The sequence below is a fragment of the Amblyomma americanum genome, chromosome 3, assembly GCF_052857255.1.
Source record: "Amblyomma americanum isolate KBUSLIRL-KWMA chromosome 3, ASM5285725v1, whole genome shotgun sequence".
NCBI classification, from domain to species: Eukaryota; Metazoa; Arthropoda; class Arachnida; order Ixodida; family Ixodidae; genus Amblyomma; species Amblyomma americanum.
This window is the reverse complement of record NC_135499.1, coordinates 158,864,431-158,889,514: the sequence shown is the minus strand read 5'-3', so window position 1 is coordinate 158,889,514 and position 25,084 is coordinate 158,864,431. Positions and strand designations below refer to the sequence as shown.

The 25,084-nt window shown below is 47.0% G+C and overlaps 1 protein-coding gene across 4 annotated transcripts in view; it reads left to right on the top strand.

The window, feature by feature from the left end:
• The window catches only part of LOC144125284 (uncharacterized), a 50,203-nt gene that overhangs the window by 5,210 nt on the left and 19,909 nt on the right, over positions 1 to 25,084 (top strand). For 2 of the 4 annotated variants that reach the window (XM_077658535.1, XM_077658536.1), the window contains exons 2-6: positions 12,933 to 13,208; positions 15,658 to 16,140; positions 16,996 to 17,173; positions 18,925 to 19,017; positions 19,117 to 21,034. In XM_077658535.1, the coding sequence (XP_077514661.1) occupies positions 12,966 to 13,208; positions 15,658 to 16,140; positions 16,996 to 17,173; positions 18,925 to 19,017; positions 19,117 to 21,034 (2,915 nt within the window). In that variant the 5' untranslated portion in view covers positions 12,933 to 12,965. Of the gene's footprint in view, positions 1 to 12,932; positions 13,209 to 15,657; positions 16,141 to 16,995; positions 17,174 to 18,924; positions 21,035 to 25,084 lie in introns of all 4 variants that reach the window. The other 2 variants (XM_077658533.1, XM_077658534.1) reach the window with 1 other exon arrangement.

Sequence of the window (25,084 nt, the reverse complement as noted above, 5' to 3'; positions counted from 1 at the left end):
TTTCAACGGACAAGTTTTTGAAGGAATTACTTTTTAGCAGAATTAATATAATTATGCAAAAAAGCAAAGCTGTTGCTTGCACCTGCATTGTCAGAAATGCAGTAAATGGATTCTGATGCAAATGATGTAAATGGATTCTGATTGCAGTAATATTGAGGTTGGTAAATGAAATGAAGCACGCATTGCATGGCAGTAGCCATAATTTAGTCTAAATCTTATTGCTGGAAAAACTGTTAGGTGGGTGCGGCCACAACTGAGAGGCCAGTCTGACTTCCTTGTATGGCATGCATTGTTACTAGCACTGTTTGTTTAAGTACATTACTTATGTTACTACACCTCTCATTAATGCACCGGACACTGAGGATATCTAAGTAAAGAAAGTTGCTTCTGGTTTACATCTCCAAGAACAGCAAAACCCTTGGCTTTTGGTGTTGCTGTTCATTTGGCACATTGGAATATTGTGTTGATGCAAAATATCTGATCTTAAGTTTAATGTTGTGCTAAGTAATGAAATGAGACAAGATTTAGAGCCATTGGTGGTGGAGTTGCAGTATGCTAATTAAGAAAACTTGCCGGTTATGATATTTGAAGATATTCGTTTTAAGTGGTATTGTGCTCATTGATCTGGAAAGCTATATTGTATGTCAGGCTCTGTGCTCCAAACACCATTCTTTGCTTTCCTCTATGTTGCATTATATATTTTTCTTTTAAGTACCATAAAGAAAAAGGGGCCTTTTTCATACTAAATATTGCTGGCTTTTATGTAGCTTATCAATTCAGAACTGAAACAGTTGTAAATGGGCTTGTATTATGCCTGTGTGTATTGGTTCTTCATTTCCGAGCTTGGATTTGTGCTATTAGACACCACTGTAAGCAGTATGTTCTCTTTTTAAAGTCTGTTTCACACAGCGATTTCGTACATCGATTTCTGGAAGTGTGGTAACTTCAGTTCTCAATTTTGCATTTAGCATTTTGCACTGAACAGTTGCCACCGCGTATTAGTTTCGTCGAAGAATGAAAGCTAGTACACATACTGGTTAATGTTAAAATTATTTTTAAAAACAAATATTTTGTCAAGAAAAAAACTGAAACCATTCCTCGTAAGTGCATGTACAGAAGTATAGGCAACACTTCACCTGTCGCAAATCTGCGTGGTGATTTTGTGCCCCAAAACATTTTAAAAAATCACATACACGGAGTTATGCGGTCCTTTCCTTGTGCATGCGATGTTGCTTGAGTGCATTTGGAAAGAAACTTGTTCATGTGAAGTAGGCATTTTAGGTGCCTTTAGAGTGTTTATTCTGTCTTTCACAGAGAGCCATCTTTCATTTGTTCGACAGAACAGTCCTAAGGAAAAGCAGCTCTTTCTTTTCTTGTTATTTTCGGAGTCGTGCAGACGTCTGCTCCTCCTTGGCCTGTGCGCTCGTCAAACCACCACTCTTCGGTTAGCAGGCAGTTTCTTGGCTAACAGCTAGTAGAAGTGCATACTTAAGGTAGTATTGCGGTCCTTTGTGCAGAGGTTTTGCTATGGTTTTCAGAGATTCTCTTGGTTTGTGCTGCATCGTGCGGCGAATTTTCTGTATTTCAATTCCATGCGTTTTGCCTCCGTTCGAGGCTTCCTTAATTTGGTGACTTAGATTTCTCAGAAGAAGAATGAAATATAATAAAAGGTAAATCAGCATTATTGAAAACTTGCATTTGTGAAATTAATTTAGCGTTTTGCTCTTGATGGCAGGATCTCTAAGTTGCAGGCTTGTCGTGTCTAGCTACTCGTGAAAATGAAGATGAATTTTTCATTGCATACACGTCTGGGTAACATTTTTTGGGCTTTGCTTTGAAAAGTAAGCTCAATTTGGATTGCTGTTCCTTGACGCCTGGCAGCGTAAACTATCTCTGTCATTGACCGCAGGATGTTGTGCCTCTCTTGTATGCTCGAAAAATTTGAAGGGCGAGGGAAATTTATACCTCTACTTCGTCTAGAGTTCAATAACTTCTGAAATGGGCCCTTCCTTAACCTGTGCAAGGGACACTAGTTTTGAGGTTACTGCAAAGCATCATAAAATGTCCTTTTATTTGCTGCATTTAGCAGATATTGATGGTTCATCCTAATTTTGTTCGCTGTTAGATGGATCAGCATCTTTGGTGTATGTTAGGGTTATAAACAAGAATGTAATTTGGACCTTCCCCTTCTTTTGAGACATCCTATGGGCATTTTCTTACCACACCATTTTATGTTCATCCTGGAGGTATATATCGCTAGGTCTGTCTCTGTTAGCCAGCATTGTGTTTTATGAGCACTAATTGCGTTGTCTGACAAAAATTGTCATGGGAATTTTGACAGACACATCCTCAACTTTACGTTCTCGTTATGGGGAATGTTGTTCTTGTTGCGTTCTTCTTGCTACGTGAACGTCATTTTAAAATTTTTTTCTTACAACTCAAACATCACTAAAGATTTCCAGAAAGGTCACATCAAGTGTGACGAGCATACCAGAGAGGTTAGGCCTATTGTGTTCGCTTTTGAAGGAATAGGAGGGCACTGTCGTCATGGACCTTCTTGCTATTTGCCCACGTGTCGCTGCGAAAAGCATGCTCCACTGACTAATTATCCTGGTTCACAGGTAATGTTTGCAACTTAATTATTGCATTTGTTATGCAGGCAAGGTTAGATAATGTTGAGCAGAACTGTTAGCATGGTTGGCACAAAATCTAGCAGTATTCCTTGGTTGCCAAGCCACACCTACGTATGTTGCTATGCCTTTGCTTTTTCTTTTGTCATGAAATTTACAGGAATTTTGCATAATTTTTTTTGAAGCACCTGTTTGCAGCCATTGCAAGGGGATTATGTTAATAAATATTATGTTAATAAATATTATTAGGTCATTGTTATGGTCTTCACTGGCAATGGGGGGTATGGTTGGGCTTGGGTTAGGTTGGGTTGGGTTAGGTTAGGTTGGGTTAGGTTAGGTTACGTTGGGTTAGGTTAGGTTAGGTTTGATAGGTTAGGTTAGGTATGACGACTTTTTTTTACTTTTTTTTCATGCTTCCCAGCTGTTTCATGCTTTCCAATGTGTTTGGTGCATCATAGCCTTTGTTGCTTTTGCAACATAAAACTCTATATAACTAACTTCCCAGCTGTGTTATTTTAAATGACAAGCAAGGTAAACACATAGTGCACTCTATGGAGTTGTTTGATAGTGCCTTTAAGTGCTTATTTTCGACATTAGGGCTCCATTTGACTTTAGTGCTCTCAAGAAATGTTGCGTTTTGGGGATGGTCTTTTTCTTACACGCACTTTCGGTGCCTGAAAATGGTGTGATTTGGCAGTCTAAGTGTTCTTAGCAGTACAGCTCAAGGACTGATTTAGAGTCCTCAAGCTGCCTAGGAGGACAGTAAAAAGTATGCCTGCCATGCCAATTTATGTGAGGTTCCGGTCACTGCAAGCATTCCTTGGGAAAGAGTGGAAAAGGCAGCATTAGAACAGTTATCATGTAAATACCGCTGAAGTGGGATGCCTGAACTGATGCTGATGAAAATCAAAGCACCTGTTGACCCTTGCATATTGGTCATTAATGAAGTAGTGGATAGATTGCCCCCTTCAGTGGGCAGGTTCTCACAGTTAAGAAGAGAAAGCTTTCTTTTGTGCCGTAGAAACCTGCAGGGAGGGCAAATGCAGAAATGATACTGTGCTTTGTCACCTAACCTTTGAAAGTGCTGCTTGCTTGTGGAGTGGTCTCCATATTCACAAGGCTGCTGGCTTTGCATAGGCCTTATAGCCGTAGGTGTTGCACATTACATGTCCATGTACGTTGTTCATGAGGAGGTAGAAAAAAGGCTTAATCATTCTACTTGAGTTAACTTACTGGTGCATTATAGGTGCTTTGTTGCGTTTTTCTCGTTCAAGGAGCAGCTGCCAAAGTTACTTTTCCCCTCACACACATTGTGATGGGCTGTAAACATTGCCAGAAGCAATTGGGTACAATGAGAAACCCTCATCTCATGGAAGAACGTTTGTAAACAGCTCTACAGGAGAATGAAGTGTTTTGGTCAGGAAGACAGGCTGCTGTTCCCTGAAGTAGGTGGCAAGGAGACCTTATGTGATTGTGTGCAAATTTAACATTCCTTTGGGGCACCATTAAGAACTCAACTATCACACTAAGGATATTGGATACAGTTTGGGTGGGCAGGAATTGATTGTGGCAGTGTTCAAAGAGCCAGCAGCTGCGAAAATGCTTGCAAAATTGAGGTCTTGTGAAAAAGAGCCATGTATTGTTTTTTTTTTCTTTCATTTCCATCCAAGTGTATTTTGAATGGTATTGTCCATGAATGCCCTGGGCCATTGTAGTCTAGGCACCTGACAGACATATACTGCTACATATACATATACTATACTATACTATACGCCACCGCGGTGGCCGAGTGGTTATGGCGCTCGGCTGCTGGCCCGGAAGACGCGGGTTTGATCCCGGCCCCGGCGGTAGAATTTCGATGGAGGCGAAATTCTAGAGGCCCGTGTACTGTGCAATGTCAGTGCACGTTAACTCTTTCCTGCCCACGCCTATGCCCATCGATAGCCCGCTATCGATGGTTGCAAGTTCGTATTTACGCGCTTTCGAAGCGTTTACGGACATGCTGCGCCATCTAGTAAGTAATAAAGGAACTATTCTTTCAGTTTCGGTTTTTTGTTTCACGTTTTCGCCGCGCGGGGGTTTTAAACGACATTTCGAAGTTAGGTGACGCTCCCTCGTTGTGTCCGTGATGGCGTCGACATCGCGCGCTTCTGCTCCGCGCAAACGTCGCGCTTCCATCGATCCCGATGCATCTGCGAGCGATGTTTTTGAAGATGAAAGCAGCAGCGACTCGGAGGACAACTTCAGTTCGTCGGATTTTAGTACTGAAAGCGAGAGTGCGTTGATCCAGCCCGGAACGGCCGCAGGCATCCGTCGGTAAGTTTCGGTTTCTCTGAATCGTTTCGCTGCGCTCCCACGCTGATCTGTAGATATCCTCCGTGTGCTGAAGGTCAGATTTCTTATCTGCAGGGTGGCAACGTCTTTCGGGAGGGACCATTTGCCGGCGGCTGCGCAGGGTGTCGTGTTTTCTCCTGCACGACGGCCAGGCCTCGACCTCGGCATCGCGCTCCGGAGTGGCGCTAGGCGGTTCTCCAGAGCCGTTGATTTCTTTTTTCTTTTTTTCACTGGTGAAATCATCCGAGAGATATGCGACAATACAAATAAATATGCCTGGATGCATATTCTTGAAAAACCAACTTACGGTGAGAGAGATGGGTCCTGGAGAGAAGTGACACCGGATGAAATGCAGAAGTTCATCGGACTGCTAATCTACATGGGTATCGTGCAAGTCCCACGTCTGCACTCATATTGGAACACGGGGAGATTGTTCGCAGGCCTTGTACCACCGAAAGTGATGCCGAGAAGGCGATTCAAGGCATTACTGGCATTCTTGAGTGTGACGGACCCAGAGAAGACCACTGCCGCAACCCACGGGAAGCTTCACCGCGTATCTTCTCTGCTAAAACACATGAACGTTTCGTCTCCGCAGTTCTTTCAGCCGCATCGGTACCTGTCCGTTGACGAGAGGATGGTGAAGTCGAAAGGTCGTTCTGGAATTCGGCAGTATATGAGGGATAAAGTAATAAAATGGGGGTATAAATTGTGGGTTCTGGCTGATTCAAAAACTGGCTACACGGTTCAATTCAATGTGTATACCGGAAAGCGAGAAGCGCCCAGTGCACGTGGTTTGGCATTTGATGTTGTGACGCGGCTGTGTGAGAACTACCTTGATCAGGGATACTTAATTTTTTTGGACAACTTTTACACATCAACATCTTTGTTCATCCATCTACTGGAATTCAAGACACTAGCTTGCGGAACGACCCGAAAAGACCGCCGCGGTTTTCCCAGCGAACTAAAGGACACAAAATGGGAAAAAAAAGCAGGAAGAGGAGATGTTCGATGGCTGCGGGACAAGGACGTATTGTATCTGCAATGGAAGGATAAGCGGGTTGTCCACATGATGTCGACAGCCCACACCGCTAACGACTATGTTATTGCGAAACGAAGAAAAAAAGTCGAGAACAAATGGACCGAAGTCTCAATCAGAAAGCCGCAACTCATAGACGACTACAATGTGGGCATGCTGGGAGTCGACAAATCTGACCAGCTTATCGGATCCTACAACGTCCTCATGAAGTGCGTGCGCTGGTGGAAGACCCTGTTCTTCCATTGTATAGACATTGCTGTAGTCAACAGTTTTATACTGTTTGATGAGCACCGCCGACAGCATCCAGAGGTGGCAGAACTGTCAAGAATCTCGCGCTTCGACCAGTTCGCCTTCAGACTAGAACTGACTGAGCAGCTGCTGGGATTTGATGAGCGACCTTCTGTAAACCCCGCCGTTCCTCCAGTTGTTCCACCAGGTGGTGCACCCCAAGGTCTTCAGCACAAGCCAAAAAAAATGGAGCGTTATAGGAACTGTAAGTTGTGCTATGAAGACAGAAAAGTTGAACAGAAAACAAATGTCTTCTGTGAGACCTGTGCTATCAATTTGTGTTTCACTACGTCGAGAAACTGTTTTGCCCGTTGGCATGACACGCACCATGCCTAACGTTTTTTTTTCCGCCTCAATAAGTTCTGGACATAGAAAGCTGAAATTTTGTGAAACATTGTACAGATGTATCCTCAACAAAATGTATATACTGAAATTTTTTTATATTTTGTGTGTGTAAAAAAATGTTGATGTTTTTGTATATTTTGTCCAGTGTTGTTTGAAATTTTTGTGCAATTTTGTTTTTCAAAATTTTCTCCAATTAACATGTTCATTGAGACTAACACCATTAAAAAGACAATTTCCTCTTCTCAACAATGATACTATTTCCTTGAGTATCAAGCATGTTTTGTTGAAGGAACAAAAATATTTCCTATACCACCCAAAAACCACTACTTTTCCCATGGGCAGGAAAGTGTTAAGGAACCCCAGGTGGTCGAAATTCCCGGAGCCCTTCACTACGGCGTCTCTCATAGCCTGAGTCGCTTTGGGACATTAAACCCCCATAAACCAAACCAAACCTGAACACTGATGAAGTTTGAGAATGTTTCTGTGAGAAATTTCTGACAGCGGGACTCCAGCACCCTTAAGCTTCTCAAGAGCGAGGACGAGAGTCCCTCTTTTTTGAGAGATTTGCGGCATTAGTGGTGCAAGACAAGCCACACTGCATGGCCCAGAAGCAAGCACACTGGGCTGTATATATACACTGACAAAGGCTGCACATATGAGAGCCTGTTCTGAAGCTGCGCTGCGGAAAGAATGATTTTATATTTTAATTTACAAATTGCCTTTACCTGCAAAAGTCTTGGCTGAAATTTGAAATTACGTGCTTCAGTTTTGGTCATATGCTGGAGTTCTCACTCTTTTTTCATTGGTGTAATGAATGAATGAATAAACAGTTTTACTATAAAATGGCCATTTCCGACATATTTATTTTAGCAGCGCAGGGAGGCTTGCTGAAAGATAAATTCATGAAAAAGCCAGCCCTAACAGTGAAAAAGCCTAAAATTTCTGCGGTCATATGTGTGTGATTTACTGCACACGTATGCATATTTGGCGTAATTTTACCATCGTTAGATATTCAGCAGTAATCTAAATTGGCATAAATGTAATTATGCTGTAATTATCCTTTTTTAATCATCATCAGCCTGACTACGTCCACTGCAAGGCAAAGGCCTCTCGCTTAACCCTGTCCTTTGCCAGCTGTGTCCACCGTATGCCCGTAAACATCTTAATCTCATCCGCCCACCTAACTTTCTGCCGCCCCCTGCTACGCTTGCCTTCTTTTGGAATCCACTCCGTTACCCTTAAGGACCACCGGTTATGTTGCCTTCGCATTACATGCCCTGCCCAAGCCCATTTCTTCCTCTTGATTTCGACTAAGATATGTCATTAACCCGTTTCTGTTCCCTCACCCACTCCGCCCGCTTCCGGTCTCTTAATGTTACACCTGTCATTTTTCTTTCCATAGCTCGCTACAATGAAGGGACCATTAGTGGTGAGATCCCAGGGTTTCATAACTTTCATTCGATGTTTTTAATGTCTGGGCAGTACAGGGTTAGTGTGGCGTTTTACCTCATAGTTCTGAGCTGCCTGCCTTGTAGCTGTCTCGCAGGGATGTGACTGCTGCCCTAATCTCATCAAACTCTGCTAAAAGGCGGATCCTGCTACATGCTGCTTTACTGTGATAAAATACGAGTAGTCTGCGCCCAAAACGGCACATGGAGTAGTACAGTAAACATCGTCTCGTCAAGCACTGTGGTCTTCATTTTGTGTGTCAGGCGGCACAACCAGCAAACATAATGCTTGTCTAGAACATCCAACCTATTAGTATGAGGTTGGACACCACGTTGATTGCGTCTCTTGTCTGTCTGCGTCATGAAGAAGAGATAAGCTACACGCCGGCATCTTATACCCCTGTCAAGCGCGCAAAATAAAGTGCACTTGCGAACCATGTCACCTGCTAAAAGTGCACTGTAGCAGAGCTAAACGGCGTTAACATAAGTGCACTCGCCAAAGTGCGCACTCAGGTCGGAGCGCAATCACAGAACACACTTTGAGCATCTATGCTTTGAGAGCCAAGTGCATAGCCTTGAAGGCAGTGATTTTTTGGGGGCATAAAATGTAATATGTAACAAAATGCGCATACAAGTTGATTTTACCTGCTACATATATTTTTTATTTGCGAAGTGGTTTTATGATAGCGACCAGCAAAACAGCACATCACTGAAACGCGCTGTAGTCTGCCATGATGTTTGTTGTCCGGATTCTGGATGTGCTAGGAACTTGTCTCGACTTACTACACTATTACCGTAAAGCAAATATAATGCAGTCATGGCCAAAAATTAATTCATGTTGATTTTTTATGTGCTTTACTGCTCTAAACCAGCATTTTTCTTAAGGTTGCGCTTACAAATCGGCATTTCGAAAAGTTTTGTTTTTAGCCAGCTGCCATTTTTATATCTACGAGTGTACTATGAGCACCGCGTAGCGTAAAGTGCACTTGAGGGACTGACTAGCATTTCCTGTAAGTGCATTTTGTTTTGCGCACTTGACAGGGGTATTACTGTGATCATCCCGAGGTGTGAAGGGCAGGCCACAAACACACGCGTTACGAACATTTGCAAGGGGCTTCGGAGTTGGGTTTTGTGTCTGCTTGGCAGAGGTGGGAGTCAGCAGGCTACTGTGAAATTTTCGGTTGGTGTTGGTGTTCGCTTTTTTTTGCTGTGCCGAAAATGGGTGATAGCACTTGTTGAATGCTTCAGAAATTATGGATGTGTTTGTGCACTGAAACTGACACTGTTTCTCTTTCTTTTTTTGATATGCTCTTCAGAGCAGTGCAGAAGTTGTGCTCATGTTTGGTAATACTTTGTCTTATTTTTATGATTCTCCAAGCCACAGAAAGGGCAGGCATATTGATGATTGGTTGAAACGGAATTGGCCAGGAAAACAACGGGATGTGTGCATGCAAAAAAAATAGTGACTTGGAGGGGGGGAGGGGGGGCTCGTGTACTAGAGACTGCACACACATGTACACTTATGCACAAATGCTTTCATACATGCACACAAACGTACACATGTACACCTTTTTTTTTTACTGGATGCAGTTTTCTTTCCTTTAAAGGCTCTGGAAGATACTTTGGTGTGATCTGCAGAGATGGATTGTATGGCAGGGCTGACACTTGCTGATAATGTACAATTATCCGATTAACTAAAATCAGGTAGTTAACTTTATATATTTATATAGCGTATAGGTCATAAGAAATAACCACGAGGTATATGCATATTTTAATTGTTTTTCAGCGTGTATCAGTCTGTTATGTGTGCATATACTTAATAATAATGTGTGCACACGTAATAATACACATGCACACACCTGCTTCAAATGCTCATTTAGCTGCTTCAGAATGCAATTCTGGCTGCTCCAAAGTTACTTAGGCCAATCACTTCACTGATCTTGTGATGCTGTGAACCTCTTGATGGACTCTTAATAGCCATCCTAAAGCAGTTGTATGCAACTGCATTTGATGATTGCTGTGAGCCTTGGCATGTGCCAGTTTAGATGTATCAGCTGTTATAGAACTCTGTGACCAAATGTTTTGAAATTGAACGTATTAGTTTACCTCTCGTCTAATTAGTCAGGGGTGTGTCAGAATCTGTCTACTTTCGGAGACTAGTATAAAAATATTGGCATATTCCGACAAATCTTGCCCATGGCGGCAATAACGAAGGCAGAACGCACTGTTTGGGTAGAAATTTATATTTTATAATATGGTATACACCTCAAGTGAATATGTACTGCATTCCATGACTAGGCCCCACCACCATACAGAGTCATCTTTATTTATATAAATTTCAGGCAGCATACTTCTTGCTGTTTCTGTAAATTGCAGTGACTTTTATTTTAAAAAATTACAGGATTGCACTTAAGTCTGCTTAAGAGTGAAAATGTAAAAAAGCCTTTCTCTTTCCTCTCTTTCTCCCTCAATTTTACATCTTTAAATTTTTAATTTTCGCCCCGCCGCGGTGGCTCAGTGGTTAGGGCGCTCGACTACTGATCCGGAGTTCCCGGGTTCGAACCCGACTGCGGCGGCTGCGTTTTTATGGAGGAAAAACGCTAAGGCGCCCGTGTGCTGTGCGATGTCAGTGCACGTTAAAGATCCCCAGGTGGTCGAAATTATTCCGGAGCCCTCCACTACGGCACCTATCTCTTCCTTTCTTCTTTCACTCCCTCCTTTATCCCTTCCCTTACGGCGCGGTTCAGGTGTCCAAAGATATATGAGACAGATACTGCGCCATTTCCTTCCCCCCCCCCCCCCCCCCAAAAAAACCAATTATATAATTTTAATTTTCTATTACTTCAGATTTTGTTTTTATATTTTGTTTTTATTCTTTTCATTATTTATTTATTTACACTAAGTAAGCCTTCTAAGCATTTACATCATTTTTCATCGAATCAGTCACCCTGCTTCGAACACAGCACTTATGTTCATTCATTCAGTTTAATTAATTAACTAATTGCAATTCATCAACCGTTTTCCCATTTCAAAATATCTACTCATGCACTACCTAACACAATCAAACTTTTGCACATTTATCACCACAGAACGACATAATCGTGTGGACAAAATTTGCAGACACTTTTTGCTGATGCGACAACCATATAATGCTTTCGCATTAAAGATTGCTTGATCATCTTTTAAAATGTAAAAAAAATAAATCGCACTACTGACGCCAACGTCCTATTTGAATCGGCCCTGCCATGGCCAGCGCAGCTACCAGTAAAAGCAGTTGCTGGCATCTATGGTAGATATCGGAAGTGTTATTTTATTGATAGTATTATTAAAACCACATTAGTGCTCTGAAGTGTATCAATAAAACGATGCATCTTGGTTTATGTAACTCTCGTTATTGCCACTGCCTTTGCGACGTGGCATGCATCGTGTCCATAGAATTGCATAGTAACTGTACTGACTGCATTTTATGCCTGATGTCAGGGTTCGCAAACACCGTACCATGAAAAAGCAAGACTGCCATATTAAAAAATTAAGTTTATTTTGTATTTGTTTATTTGGGTAAGGAGCTTTTGAATGCACAAAAAAAATTGACCGACGATTACAGAACTTTATAATGTGAAATTTGAGTGCATCTGGATTTTTCGATATATTTAAGCAGAAAAACTTGGCCAACACTTTAGCTACCATTAAGACTGCAATGCGAAGCATTGCCACCTTGTCGTATAAGACTTCTAAACTATCGCACTGAATGATTGCTCCTCAGTGGTGTAGAGCTGCGCGCTGAAGACCTTGACCAGTTGTGGCATCCTCTCCTGCGTTTGCTGCTTCTTGCGAGAACGCATTGCAAAGTGCAGTGCTTGTCATATTGCTTCAAGGAGTAATGCTGAAGCCATAAAGGACGCATCTTCATTTGGAACGGGCTACGAGGTGCATGGCCTGCACATTCAGAGCAGCATGTGCCCGTTCCTATGGTAAACAGCAAGGGCTGCATAAATGTCCTTCATAGATGCCCATGTATGTGCTGGTTGACAGTTTGATTGCAGATTCAAGGCCGACTCAAGTTGCTACTTGCAGCTTTGTGGTAGATCTTGCCGATTCAAAGATAATCAGTCACATACCTTCATGACAATTTGTGGGGGCCCTCAGTCGTTTCGCAAGAAATCTCCTCACTTGGGCAAGGCAGTGCGTCATTTTTCACGAATCCTCCAGTGTGTGCCGCCGGCGAGGTTGGGGGGGGGGGGGGGGGGGGGGTATCTGCCTGTTACTGCATCCATTGCAGTCGCTCTTGCACAGGTGGTTGCAGTGCTTGATGTAAGCATGACTGCTATCTGTAAACACATTTGGGAAGCCATTATGCAACAGCCGGTGCAAAATGAGCGCGACCTCTCGTTTGTTCCAGTTGTACCCCTCTCCACTTTACACTTTTCTCTCTTCCACCACTACCCCCTCCTTCACCTTTTCATTCTCACCCTACTTTCATTCTTTGCCATGCTCTTCACTTTGCCATAGCTCTGCTGGTCATATCATCGACTACATGCAGGTCACGTACAGCTGTCTGAGAGCTGTGCTGTGAAAAATAAAATCTTGATAAATTTCGGTAGACTGTCCGTTTAAGCCAGCTGGCTTTGTTGCTTTGCGAGTTAACTTTGCATGATGCCTGTTTAGAAGTGCCAGCAAATCATTACAGCCCCAACTTGTGGGATGTTGTGTCAGTTGATGATTTAGCACTATGAATGTAGACTTCTGGGTCACCATTGTTTAGTGTAAGCTTCCCGGGATGGCTGTAGTCATGTGCAGATTGTTTGATGTTCCATGGTGACATCATGGCTGTGCATACTGTGTATGTTGCAGAGGCGGGATGCGTAGCTGGTTGAGTGGCGCCCAATGAAAGACCCTCCCCCGGGGGCCTGCTGTGCGTCGTCGGCGGTGGATGGCCAGCCGGGCGGTGGCCACCAGGGGGCCTTGACCGGGGCGGCAGCGCCCTCTGGCGGCGGCTTCGATGACGACTACAACGAGTGGGAGTTGGGCATCGGGGACCTCATCATCGACCTGGACGCTGACATAGAGAAGAGCAACGACCCCATGGCCTCCTCCTCGGCCGCGGCCTCCCCGCCCGTCGAGCACCAGGTAGGTGAGCGTGTCATTAGGGCAAGCCGTTCAACGGCACGGCATTGTTCAGCTTCGGTTGGCACACAGACAACATTTCGACAACAAAGCAGAGTATCTCATTCAGCTGTCTATCCAGAATGTTCTGTTGACACTTTCTTGAGGGCATGAGCACGTTCACATCCACCACATCTCGTGCAAATGAGGTGTTGGTAGGCAGTACCTAGTGGCTTGCCTACTGCAAGGTATAGGCTAATCACCTGTCTATGCTTAGCTTATACAGCATTGCCCAAAAGGTGAGTGTAACCAGCTAGTTTTTTCAGGTTTGCTGGAGAGACAAAACAAGGCAGATATGTTGTATTGGTGGAGGAAGGTGTGGAGGGGGGTCCACATTTATTGGAGGTCCCGGTAGCCGCAGCTGGTGAGCCGGTGGAGCGGGCTGTTGGCGTTGCTGGCCAGGCTGGCTGATGAGAGCGTTCTCTGCTGCACGAGCGAGAGCTTCTGGTCTCACAAGGCAGGTCGCGCTAACTTCATCAGTGCTGCTGGCGATACTCCCCCCCTAGCGCGGTGCGCGATAAAGGAAAAAAAAATGGTATGTACAAGTTTGTACAGGTGGGTCAAGTCCAGGACACAGGTTCGTGAAGGCTGCTGGGTGGGTGACACAAACTCAGGCGGTCGAGCCTGGCTGCTGCGCAAAGGGCGAGGAAAGCCAAAGGATGAGGATGATGACGTAAGGAACAGGCGGGAGAAGTCGAGGAAATGGAGGTGAGCTAGACGTGCTGCAGTGAGAAGGTCTACTGGTGGGGCCGCCAGTTGGGTTGAAGTGGGCTGGAAAATGCCATTGCAGAAATGCACCCGCGGCGGGAGTTACGGGCGATATGGGCTTTGCGCTGCCCCAGCGGGTACAGACGAAGCGATGGCATGTGAAAACCGCTGCCATAGAAGAGGAGGGGATGCCTCAGCCGCTGGCGACGGTGAAACGACGGCACACAACACCGGGCTGGAGGTCTGCTGTATGGGACTCTGGCTACCGTGTAGGGAAGTTGTCGAAGTGGTTGACGAGGTGGAGCGGCTTTATTTAAAAACGAGCTCACTGTGGCAGTGGGACTGGTGGCTGGGGGCACAAGAAGCAAGTCCGGGGAGGAGTTGTTGGAATGGGAAGGATACAGTAGGGCTGTCTCGTCTTGTCACGGAGGCACAGGCTCTGATGAAGGCGCCAGGTGGGCAGGGATGTGTGGCAGGCGTTGCGGGTGGCGCGTTAGGCGCTACAAGGCCCTGGGGTGGCGTGCATGCGTGCCTCGCGACAGGAAAGACTGTTGTGCTCACTGTGGTTGGGCTTGAGGGAGCAGGCGAACTTGGGACTAGAAGCGAGTCTGGGCCCATGTCGAGAGAGTGTGCTGCCGGTGATAGCCCAAGGGCAGGCGCCACTGCTGGGAAGCAGGGCTGGACAGGAGGTGCCGTAGGGCGGGAGATCACAGGTGGATGTCCGTCCATAGGGGTCGGTGAAGCAAACTTGAGAGAGATCGGGGTGTAGTTTGAAGCAGCTGGTCGAGAAGGTTGGCAAGAAACTGGCACATCCTCGCGTGGCACTTGCCGAACCGTGGATGGGAGCCCATACGGTGGCGACAATAGTGGAAAGACCGATGTGGGGAGGGGCGCTGATGTAGGAGTGGGTGGAGGGAAAGCCTAATCAGCTTGGTTCGGGAATGCGGCCAGGTGTCGGGAGTAGGGTGGCACCACAGCTTTCAAGTCTAGAACAGGAGCGCAGAGAGTCGGCGGCAGCTCCAAGCCAAAATACGCTGTCAGGCCCCTCTTGAAATCGGCGTATATGTCTGGGCCGGGAGGCGGCAACCGCAGCTGTGCCAGGAGACCGGGTGGGAGTTTGCGGCTGGCGTGCTGACAGCGCAGTAACTGGCTGGACACGTTGTTGACATGAAAGTGCAAGTCCAGCAGTGCCGGCCACAAAACGGGGTCTCTGGCATAAAAAGCGGGCAGGCCGGGCAGCTGAGGGAGGAAGGAGCGCTGGTAGTACTGAAGGAGCTCACCGGATGCGGTGGTAGGCGCGTACATGGCGCTGAAAAGCTGCCGAAAGCCAGGTGCGAACAGCGGGCTTGCAGCGGCAAGGCTAAGTGGAGGGACAGGGCGGGTAGGAGCGCAGAGCTGGTGGGAGTGGCGTTGCGTGCGTCGGGGCTGTCGTCCGGTGTCACCAGATGTGGTGGTAGGTCCACATTTATTGGAGGTCTCGGTAGCTGCGGCTGGTGAGCCGGTGGAGTGGGCTGTCGACATTGCTGGCCAGGCTGGTTGATGAGAGCGTTCTCTGCAGCACGAGCGAGAGCTTCTCGTCTCACGAGGCAGGTCGCGCCAACTTCATCTTCATCAGCGCCGCTACAAAGTCATGTTTGATTGTGCAGCTTAGCTTGGCTAGTCTGTGGTTCAGTCTCCTGCCTATTGCACATCTCCTTTGTTCCAGGCAACCGTGGACAAGGGTCTTAAGATGAAGATCAAGCGCAAGAACCTGGCCAAGCACGAGATAGTAAAGGCGCAAGACACTGGTGCATCTCCACCACCTCTGGCACCACTGCCAAGCACTAAGCACTCATCATTGTCCGTGTCGTCGTCATCGTCGTCATCCAAAAGCAGCAGCCGCAGTGGATCTCACAAGAAGAAGCGGATTGAGAACGGGGCCTCACCCCCACGCCTCCAGTGTTCTCTGGGAGCTCCTCTCCCTCCCCCCGCTCCTCCTCCTCCGCCACCATCTTTGTCCCCTCCCCCTCCCCCTGCTGTTCCCCCACCCCAGGCACCCCCTGCTGCTGCTGTGCCCCTTGCCCCCATGGAGCAGACTGCTGCCAACGGCGTGCCCTCTTCGCCCTCGGAGGAAAGCAGTGCTCCGGCTTCCGCAGCCCTGCCAGCACCAGAGGAAGCTGCTGCTGATGCAACAAAACGAGCCATGAAGGTTTGGTTTCTGCCATGGGCAGTTCCTTCTGGCCCTTGCATCTGACTCCTTGCTAGGGGGTGGTGAGACTTAGCAGAGTCCCTACAAATATGGCAGTGCACATTTGACTTGTATAAGGCAGGGAAGGTATGGAAATATGTGATGCCACTTGTGAAAAATTGTCATACCTACTGCATATGTTGATTCTTATGAAGACAGCAGTCGCACCTCCACAACCCTGCATGGAAGCAGGGTGGAGTCGCAGCATATTTTTCGAAATATAAGAGGATGTGCAGTAAATAACTATAGAAATCTGTAGTATGTTGTGGCTGTTGTGCAGCTAAAGCGCATAATACCCCTCAGCACAGTGGCATTGCATCTTGCAGTTGCATGGTAAGGGCTTTGTGCAAGTTGGGGAGTTTCTCCACTCTTGTGCTCACGTTTGTTTTATGTAGATGAAAACACCATATACACAGGAGTCCTGTTATCTCTGAAAGTGCAGGCAGTGCTATCTAATCTATTGCTTGCAAAATAAAGAGCAATTCTAGGCTACCATGCTGCAAAGTGTGATGCTTGGAAACCTAAAAGCATTCAGCTGGGGATTTTGATGCTCAACCGTGTTATGACATCGCTCAGTGCCCTGCGCTTAGCTTGTAGCATTGTGTAGTGTGGCAGCCTAAAACTCACTGCTTCGCAGAGCCTGCAACAAATGGTGCCACTTGTGTGAGGTATGGTGGCGATACGCTTTGCGTTATAGTAGTCATCTAATGATGCACCCATTGTCTTTTGCTCACTCATCATGCCACTTGTAGGTACATTTTTGGCTGTGTGATGTTGAGTTGACTGCACCTTGTTTGGGCAATGCCGTACTTCCAGGCGGAGTGCCCTGACAGTCCTGCAAAGGTTGTGGCGGCAAGTACCAGTGTAGAGCGAAAGGACAGTGGTGTGCTGTGCACGTCGGTGGGCACCATCACGGAGCCCGATTGTCTAGGGCCTTGTGAGCCAGGCACCAGTGTCACCCTCGAGGGCATTGTCTGGCAGGAGACGGAAGGCGGTAAGCTCATCCTTTCTTATGCAGTCCATTTAATATCCCTGTCAAGGGTACAAGTTAAATGTGTTAACAACGAGTGTCACTCACTGTAAGTGTGTTGGCAAAGCTACACGGCCCAAGTGGATGTCGCCCACAGAATAGGGCACTGCTCTCTGAATGTGTTGCATCGCTGGCAGTGATTTCAAATGCAGATAATGTAATGTGCGAAAAAAAGGGGGACTCGCAAGTTTATTTCACTTCCTTTAACACATTTTATTTTTAAATTTCTAAATTTCATTGAGTGTCACTCACGGTAAGCGTGTTGGTAAAGCCACACGGTGCAGATGGATGTCGCTCACAGAATAGTGCACTGCTCTCTGCACGTGTTGCATCGCTGGCAGTGATTTCAAATACAAATAATGTAATGTGCAAAAAAAAAAAGGCGGTGGTTTAGCTCTGGTTAAATCTGGAGTGACGCGATAGCTACAGCTGGCCGAGTGGGATCTGGTCACGTGACCAACCACGCGATCAGCCACGGCGCCGCGCCGACGGCAGCTGCTCCGCACCACGTGACAGCGTGAGCGTGGCGGCGTAGCCACGCTGAAGGCTCGAAGTGCTACCGTAATGTAGCTGTTGCTACAAAAGGGGGGCTCGCAAGTTTATTTTACTTCCTTTAACACTTTTTTTTTTCATTGTTACAGCATCAAGCAAAACAACCAAGAAACGAGATCAGGTGCAGCTTCTCTGCATGCCACCATGTTGTTTGTTGTCAGAATTGTCAGTGGGCAAGAAACTCTTCTTGGTTTACCTTAATAGCATAAACCTTTCATTTTTTTGTTGATAAAAATTATTTCAGTTTGTTTTTATTTGTGAGACTGCTCCAAACAATTAATTTTCAGAAGGTGTTGTTTTCTCATCCACTTTTTCAATAATCTTACTTGTTGTTTGTTGCCTTTTTTGTTACCACGGGTGACAGTCTGCTTTCCTATTTAGCACTATGTAGCCTAAAGTTCCACTTGAGATACCAAAGTGCACTCCCTGTAAGTGCACTAGACTTGCATGCTTGACAGGGGCATAGAGTTGAAGCCTAGATGTTTACTCTGTTGCGCAACACTGCGTGAAATCACTAAGAAGATGGCAGTGAAAGATGTAGAAATGCTTTGTTTCATATTCAGTCCATTTCCCAGGTTGCCAAGCCTTGCATGCCTGCGCTGGCTGCCACATACCTTTAGTGCTTTGAATGTTCGCATTATTTTCTATTGGTATAAATTATTTCGTGTCAAACACGCAACAAATTTGAAGGAACGAAAATTAGAAGTTATTGGCTTATATGTTGTCACACCCTTTCTCTTGTGGCATATTAGTTCGTAGATGTTCTAACAAAGGAGGCACTGCATTTACGAGCAGGCTTTTGCCTCCTGAAAAAAATTTGAATGCTGTATGAAAAAATAAGGGTACAAAAAGTGCATTTCTTGGTCAAGAACACTTTGCAAGGTGCAGATGTATAGGGTAGGCTGTTTTGTTAAGGCTGATAGTGGGTAACGTGCAAGTTATCTTAGGGGTTCCTTTAGCTTATGCTTAGATCCGTTTTCTTGCTTATAAGCTTCTTACAGAAATGCCCTTCAAATGCAGTCTTGCATATACTGAAATGTCTCCTGTGAAGCACTGAAGTGTGTTTTAATGCCGGCTTAGGTCACCGTGCCACTGAAACTTGGCTGATGGAGGGAACCTAGCTGAAAAGGGTGAGCTTGCACGAGCAGTCTCGTTTGGTGCAGGTGTGCTGGTCGTGAACGTGACGTGGCGAGGCAAGACTTACGTGGGCACCCTGCTGGACTGCACACGGCACGACTGGGCCCCTCCACGGTTTTGTGAGTCTCCCACTAGCGACTTGGATGCTAAGGGTGGCCTCCCCAAAGGGGGACGTCCCAAGAGGGCTCGGGGTGACGCCGAAGCCTCGGCCCGCGCAGCTCCTGTCCAGGGAAAGCTTCGCAACGGGAAGGGCCGCCGATTTGCAGTCCCCTGCAGTCCTGCCAAGAATGAGGGTCGCCGCCGAAACAAGCCACCTGAGCTGGAGCTCAGTCCCCCTGACAAGAAGCGGGCACGCGCCCGCAGCACGCCCACTCCTGAGGCTCCCTGCTCCCCGGCCCTCATCCTCTGCCCGGAGCCCAACTGTGGCAAGAAGTACAAACACATTAATGGCCTGCGCTACCACCAAAGTCATGCACACGGCTGTGGAGATGCAAAGGGGGGTGAGGAGGAGACTTCAGATGGCGGAGAAGAAGGCAGCCGGCCCCCCAGCCCGGATTTGGGGCAGCAGGCTGAGGAGGCCCCGGCAACACCAGTGGCGGCGCCAACACCACCAGCGACGGCAGCAGCAACAGCAGTGGTGGCAGCAGCAGCAGCAGCAGCAGCAGCAGCAGCAGCAGCAGCAGCAGCGCCCTCCCCCGCACCCCCCTTGCCTCCCAGTCCCCCTGTGTCTGTTACTGTCAGCATCCCCACGTCGCAGGTGTTCTCATTTGTGCCAGCCAGTGCACCGCGAGCTTCCACTCCCCCGCGCCCTTCTGTTGTGTGTGGTCCCGCACCCCCGTGTTCCCCAGAGTCTCCCCATGCGAGCGTGGCACCTCCCAGTCCAGCAAAGGCACTCCCAGCAATTGTGGAAACACCTCCTCCTCAGTCCGATCCCAACCGGCCCCACAAGCGGCCTCATCACAAGAAAAGCAAGAGCCGCAAGTTGGAAGGCAACGGCTCGGTGGTTTTGCAGGATGAAGCAGGGCCTGAAGGGGCTCCGCCTTCCCTCGCGGAGTCTGGGCCTCCCCAGGAGCAGGCGCCACCACATCTTGAAGAGAGTGTTCAAAGTCCAGCCTATTCAGACATTTCCGATGATGCTGCGCCTTTGCTTGAGGCAGCAAAGGACAAGGAGCCTCCGCGCACGTCTTCTGAACTGTATGGTGTGTACCCTTACTTTGGGCAGCCCCCATACCTTCTTCCCGGGGTGCAGGCGCCCGAGGGAAAGCCCGTGTCAATAGCTGGACCAGGATCTTCGGTTGAAGAAGACTCCAAGAAGGACTCCAGTGGCCGGGACAAAGCAACCAAGGAAGTTGGCACTTCCCGTCCCCAGGAAGGGAAAAAGCCAGAGACTGACTTTCCCCAATTTCCTCCCTACTCCCTTTGTGCTGCGAGCCCCTTTGTGCAAGGAGCTTCGGGATTCACCTACGATCCCTATCATGTACATTTGGTGGAGCCACCCTTCAAGGAGGACAAAGCAGCTGCCGCTTCCAGCAAAGAGCCTGCTGCAGACAAGGCCCCACCCCCAGAGAAGGTCCCCCCTCCACCTAGACCGCCTCTGAACCCGCGCCGGGCATCTCCGGAACCACCTCCTGCATTAACCAAGGACCAGCTTGAGTGCAAGGAGGAAGCCAAGCCAGAGCCCAAGTTCAGCCCTTACGATTCGTTGTACGAGCGGCGCTTCCTTTACCTACCCCCCGAGCAGGCAGCACCTCCCCCTGTCCCTCCTGCCGAAGTGGTGACCAAGGAGGTCGTGCACCCTCCCAAGAGTGTGGTGCCACACAAATCGACGCGTGCTCCGAAGGAGCACAAGGAGAAGGAAGCGGGAGGTCAGAAACCCACCATGGAGACAACGGGGCCACCCCCTCCAGCCAACTATGCCTACCTGCACCCTGGGTACCTGCCCTCGCACTTCTCGCCACACATGGCCTTCGAGTCAGTGTACCGGGGCCTGCCTCCACCGTACGGTGCATCTCCCTACCTGCGCTTCCACGTGCCTCCTCCCGAGGTACCGCCACAGGCACCGGGGCCACCTGTAGCACCACCACAGGGACCCCCCAAGGCACTTGATCTCCTGCATCAGGTGTCCCAGCACTATGGGTAAGCTATTCTCACCCCTCTGCTACTCAGTTTTCCCTACTCTGGAGAGGGATGGAGAGCCAAACTTGGGACTGCAGTGGAGCCTTTCTCCACTGGAAGTAAAAATTCTAGGAGTTTTTCTCTTGCAAGGGATATATTCTTAACGCCAAAGCCTTACAAGCCCCATTAGATGAAATTCCGTCGGTGACCGTCATTGAGGCTGAGAGATGGTTCCAAAATGTTGTCGTAACATCCATTGTTAGCCACCAAAGTGGCGAGTGCGACGACAGCATGCACATAGCATACGTCTTCGAGTCAAGTTGCAGGCTAGCTCACTACAGGGATCTCATCCGATGCTGTATGTACCTTTAATAATTAAGTATGCTTTGCCCCCGACTTTTCCCTGTTCGTCGAACAGTGTACCGGGTGGTGTCATACGATTTCTCATTGCTCATAGCATACAGCTGCTAGTCAATTTGGAGTACAGCTCGCGACAGGGATTCCAACTGATAGCATATAAACTCCCGATGAGAAATTCATGCTTTCGCCTTCGCTGCACGTAAGCAGTCTTAAGTGCCCTCTTTGTTTTTTGTTGTAGCGGTAGAGTAAGAGAGGTCACGAAGTTTTTCAAAATTTGGGTGGAGGCAGAATTGCCTGAAAATGCCACAATTGTGTGAAATAAATACTCCTCTCTCTCTCTCTCTTCATCATCAAGGCCTGCAAAATAATTAAATTTCATGATATATTGGAATGACCTGTGCGTAACAAGAAATCGGTCTTGAAGTTAGAAGCTTATTTTCTTGAGACATATAAGGGGTACTGATTATAATAGATTTGAAACAAAATAAGGTCCCGGCATGACTGTTCATTAATAGGACCCCTTGTGCTATCACAGAAATTAAATTTGCATATCTCAGCATGGCAGTTTCCTTGGAGGGAGCCTGAATTCACCAAGAGTTGGAAGTGTGAGCTAGTTGGTCCTTTTCCGCGTTGATAAAAACACTGCTAGGGGTGGAGACTGACAGAGAGAGACACACAACACTGACTTGCAGCTAAATTTATTGATGAAATTCACGTGTGTATGCAGAGCAGCATACATACCTAATTAAGATGTGGAATTACAGTGTGCAAGCAAAGGAAAAAATCTTGCCAATCACTTTGTATTCATGATATCAAGTACACGAGCTCCTGCTCAGATAGCCCAAGGCAGTGCATGTACTGCTGACACAATCATCCAGCATGATAATTTGGTAGGCTTTTGTAATTTCCAAGTAGTACAATCCTTGTTTTCCAAAACAGTTAACTCGATAAAAGTTCATTCTGAGTTATCACATTGCAGTAGAATCTCATTGCAGTAGAATTGTTCGAACCTTACCGACACGAATTTGAAAAATTTCCTGGCCGAAGTTCGTTGCATAAAATGTGCAAAATTTTGGGCGCTCCGAACGCCCTCCCGTGCCCCTATGGATGATACAGTAAAGCCTCGATAATTACTAGCTTGGATAATTCGAAGAATTTCTGTGGTCTCGTAATTATTAATGTAAATTAAACTGGACAGTTTGATGTAATTTGCGCATACCAGCCCGGTTAATTCAAAGATCCGAGGTACTGTGTGAGGATTTCCAATCCCAATTTCGCCGCATTCCAATGAAACTACGGCCCGTCAGAGCTGCAAGGTGGTGCTACAGAACGATGCTGATTAGTAATGCTGGTGTTCAATATGCAAGCACCCCAGCACCGGTACTCTCAGCACAAAAAGCAATTGGTATGGCTTGCCGACCGCCGGAACACACATGCATAGAAGACGTGCCTCACTGCAATGCAGGCGTGGATATTAGTTTCAAAGCAACATGCTCTCAGTGCTTTGTCAAGGCACGGCCGAACTGGATGCAGCAGTGCGCGCTCGTTGCTCCTGGCCGCAGTCAAGGCAGCGTCGAGCGGAGGAATTGGTGTCAAAGCACTTCTCACCGCCAACCATGTCAGTGCATGTCCCACGACGTGACGGTTTGATCACGCGCAATGTGGCCAGCGCCATTTCTCAGAGTTGTGTGGTGTGGTTTTCCTTAAAAAAAAAAAAAGAGAGACCATCCTAAAGTTTGGGGTTGACCCATACATGGAGCTGACCTACTATCTGCGAGGCCTAAAGTAGTTTTGGACGAGCGCCAGGTTAGTACGTGCCCTGTGCCGGTGGCCATTCCCGGCAAGACGCATGGGGCTCCATGCCTCAAAAAAAGTTCATCCTTATGCAGATCGGTTCCGCTGAAGAAAATCTGAATTGCGTTCCGTTTACGCAGCTGGTTCACGGTGGCAGTTGCTTCCTTGGACGAGTGGTACGTAGTGCGAGGGAAAACTTCATATTCCGAGAATCTCCAGGGCGTACGATGTGCCAGAATCTGAAACTACAGGGCCGTTTGCAGTGCAGTTTGCCGCTAGCCAGTCGGGCGGAACACGAGTGTGAAGACAGGGTGGAAGCCCCCTTTTTCGTTTTTTATCTCCATTGGCTTCAGATTGCTGTCCTTGTGATTGCATCATTACTAGTTTGTTGCTTTGAGTTGCATGCACGCATGCTGCGGTGTCATCCTGCGGGAAACTACAACTACAAAAAACTTTCTCTTTGGCTAGCACTGGCTACATGCTGGACTGTAGACTTTTATGTGGCAATATACGGTAAGCTCAAAGTTCGTCCAGTAGCTCGTTCCGGCAACGGAATTTTTTGTCTGGTTCCCTTTTTTTGCTGCGGTCTGTTAATTAAAATATTTATCGCTGTCCCAATGACTTCGAATTAATGAGTTTTTGCTGTATGAACATGGAAGCCGCGACTGCACCCTCTGCTGTGTGTCCACATCACCACCAGTTCAGTTTCAGCAAACAGTGGGCGGTGGTGTGCAGCTGTAAATAAATGCTGTCAGTAAATAATTTCCACAAAGGCATTTCCCATGCTTTAGGACAAGGGATTTTGGTTGTTTTTTGATGATATGAATTTTTGGGTGGTACGGATATTTTTCGTGACCAGGTGAGATTTGATCAACAAGATTCTATTGCATGTGGCTTGTGGCATGAATTAGACCAGCGTAATGGAAAGAGCAGGCATCGGCGATTGTCTAAAAGGCTTTTGTGACATCTTCATACAGTGCCTGCCAAAATGTAACCACTCATTAGTCCCTAAACTCATTGGTCTGTGTACACCTCAAAAATGTTTGCTTCTTGCACAGAATTCATTGCATTGGCCAGCTCTGCTTGACATCTGCCGCAGTGTGTCCCTTCACGCACACGTCACACATAGGATGTGAAAATGGTTCACCAGTGTTCTCTCAAACAGGCTAGTGGTATAGATTAATATGAATGCTTCCAGCTCTTCTAAACTGTAGTTTGGCTTACTACAGCGAGTGTCGAAGTGTTAAGCTGCTTTGCCCGCTGACAGTATCGTGTGGTGCAAAGCTTTTATTGCTTGCTTGCTTGTGTCTTAAATATGTGCTGCACATTGCTTCTGCAGAAAATAATGAAACAATGCAGAACAATAATTGAATGCGGTGACTTGCCTTAGCTACAGTGGTACGCTGCGTGCTCGTCAGTTGATCCTGTGGAGCATTTGTACATCATTAGCTGCAGTTATGCTATCATGCCCAACCACATTTTGCACATCATGCAGCCATGACATCAGTCCTTTCAGAAAAGGGGAGAGTTGTCGTTTAAGTGGGCACGGACAGCAATCCGCTGGGTAGCATGAATTGTGTTGTGAATGTCTGATGTAGGTTTTCTGCTATTTGAGTAAAATCTTTATTTGCAGCTGTGTCTGGAACATATGCATGGCCTCCTTATTTTAGAATAAAGCTTGTTCACACACTAGCTAGGAAAAAAAATATCTAGAGTCACACTCTTGCACTCTTTACTTTCATGATACCCACCTGTAAGAGAGGCTGTTGTGTTCTCAGTACATAAATGTGCTTATAGCAAAGACGAGGATGGCCATTTGGGTGCGCTTGACACTCTTGTCCAGTTTCTGGACTTAAGTGCAATGATATTGTCAATAGCCATTTGGACCAATTGTTTGCACAGGCAGCCAAGTGCAGT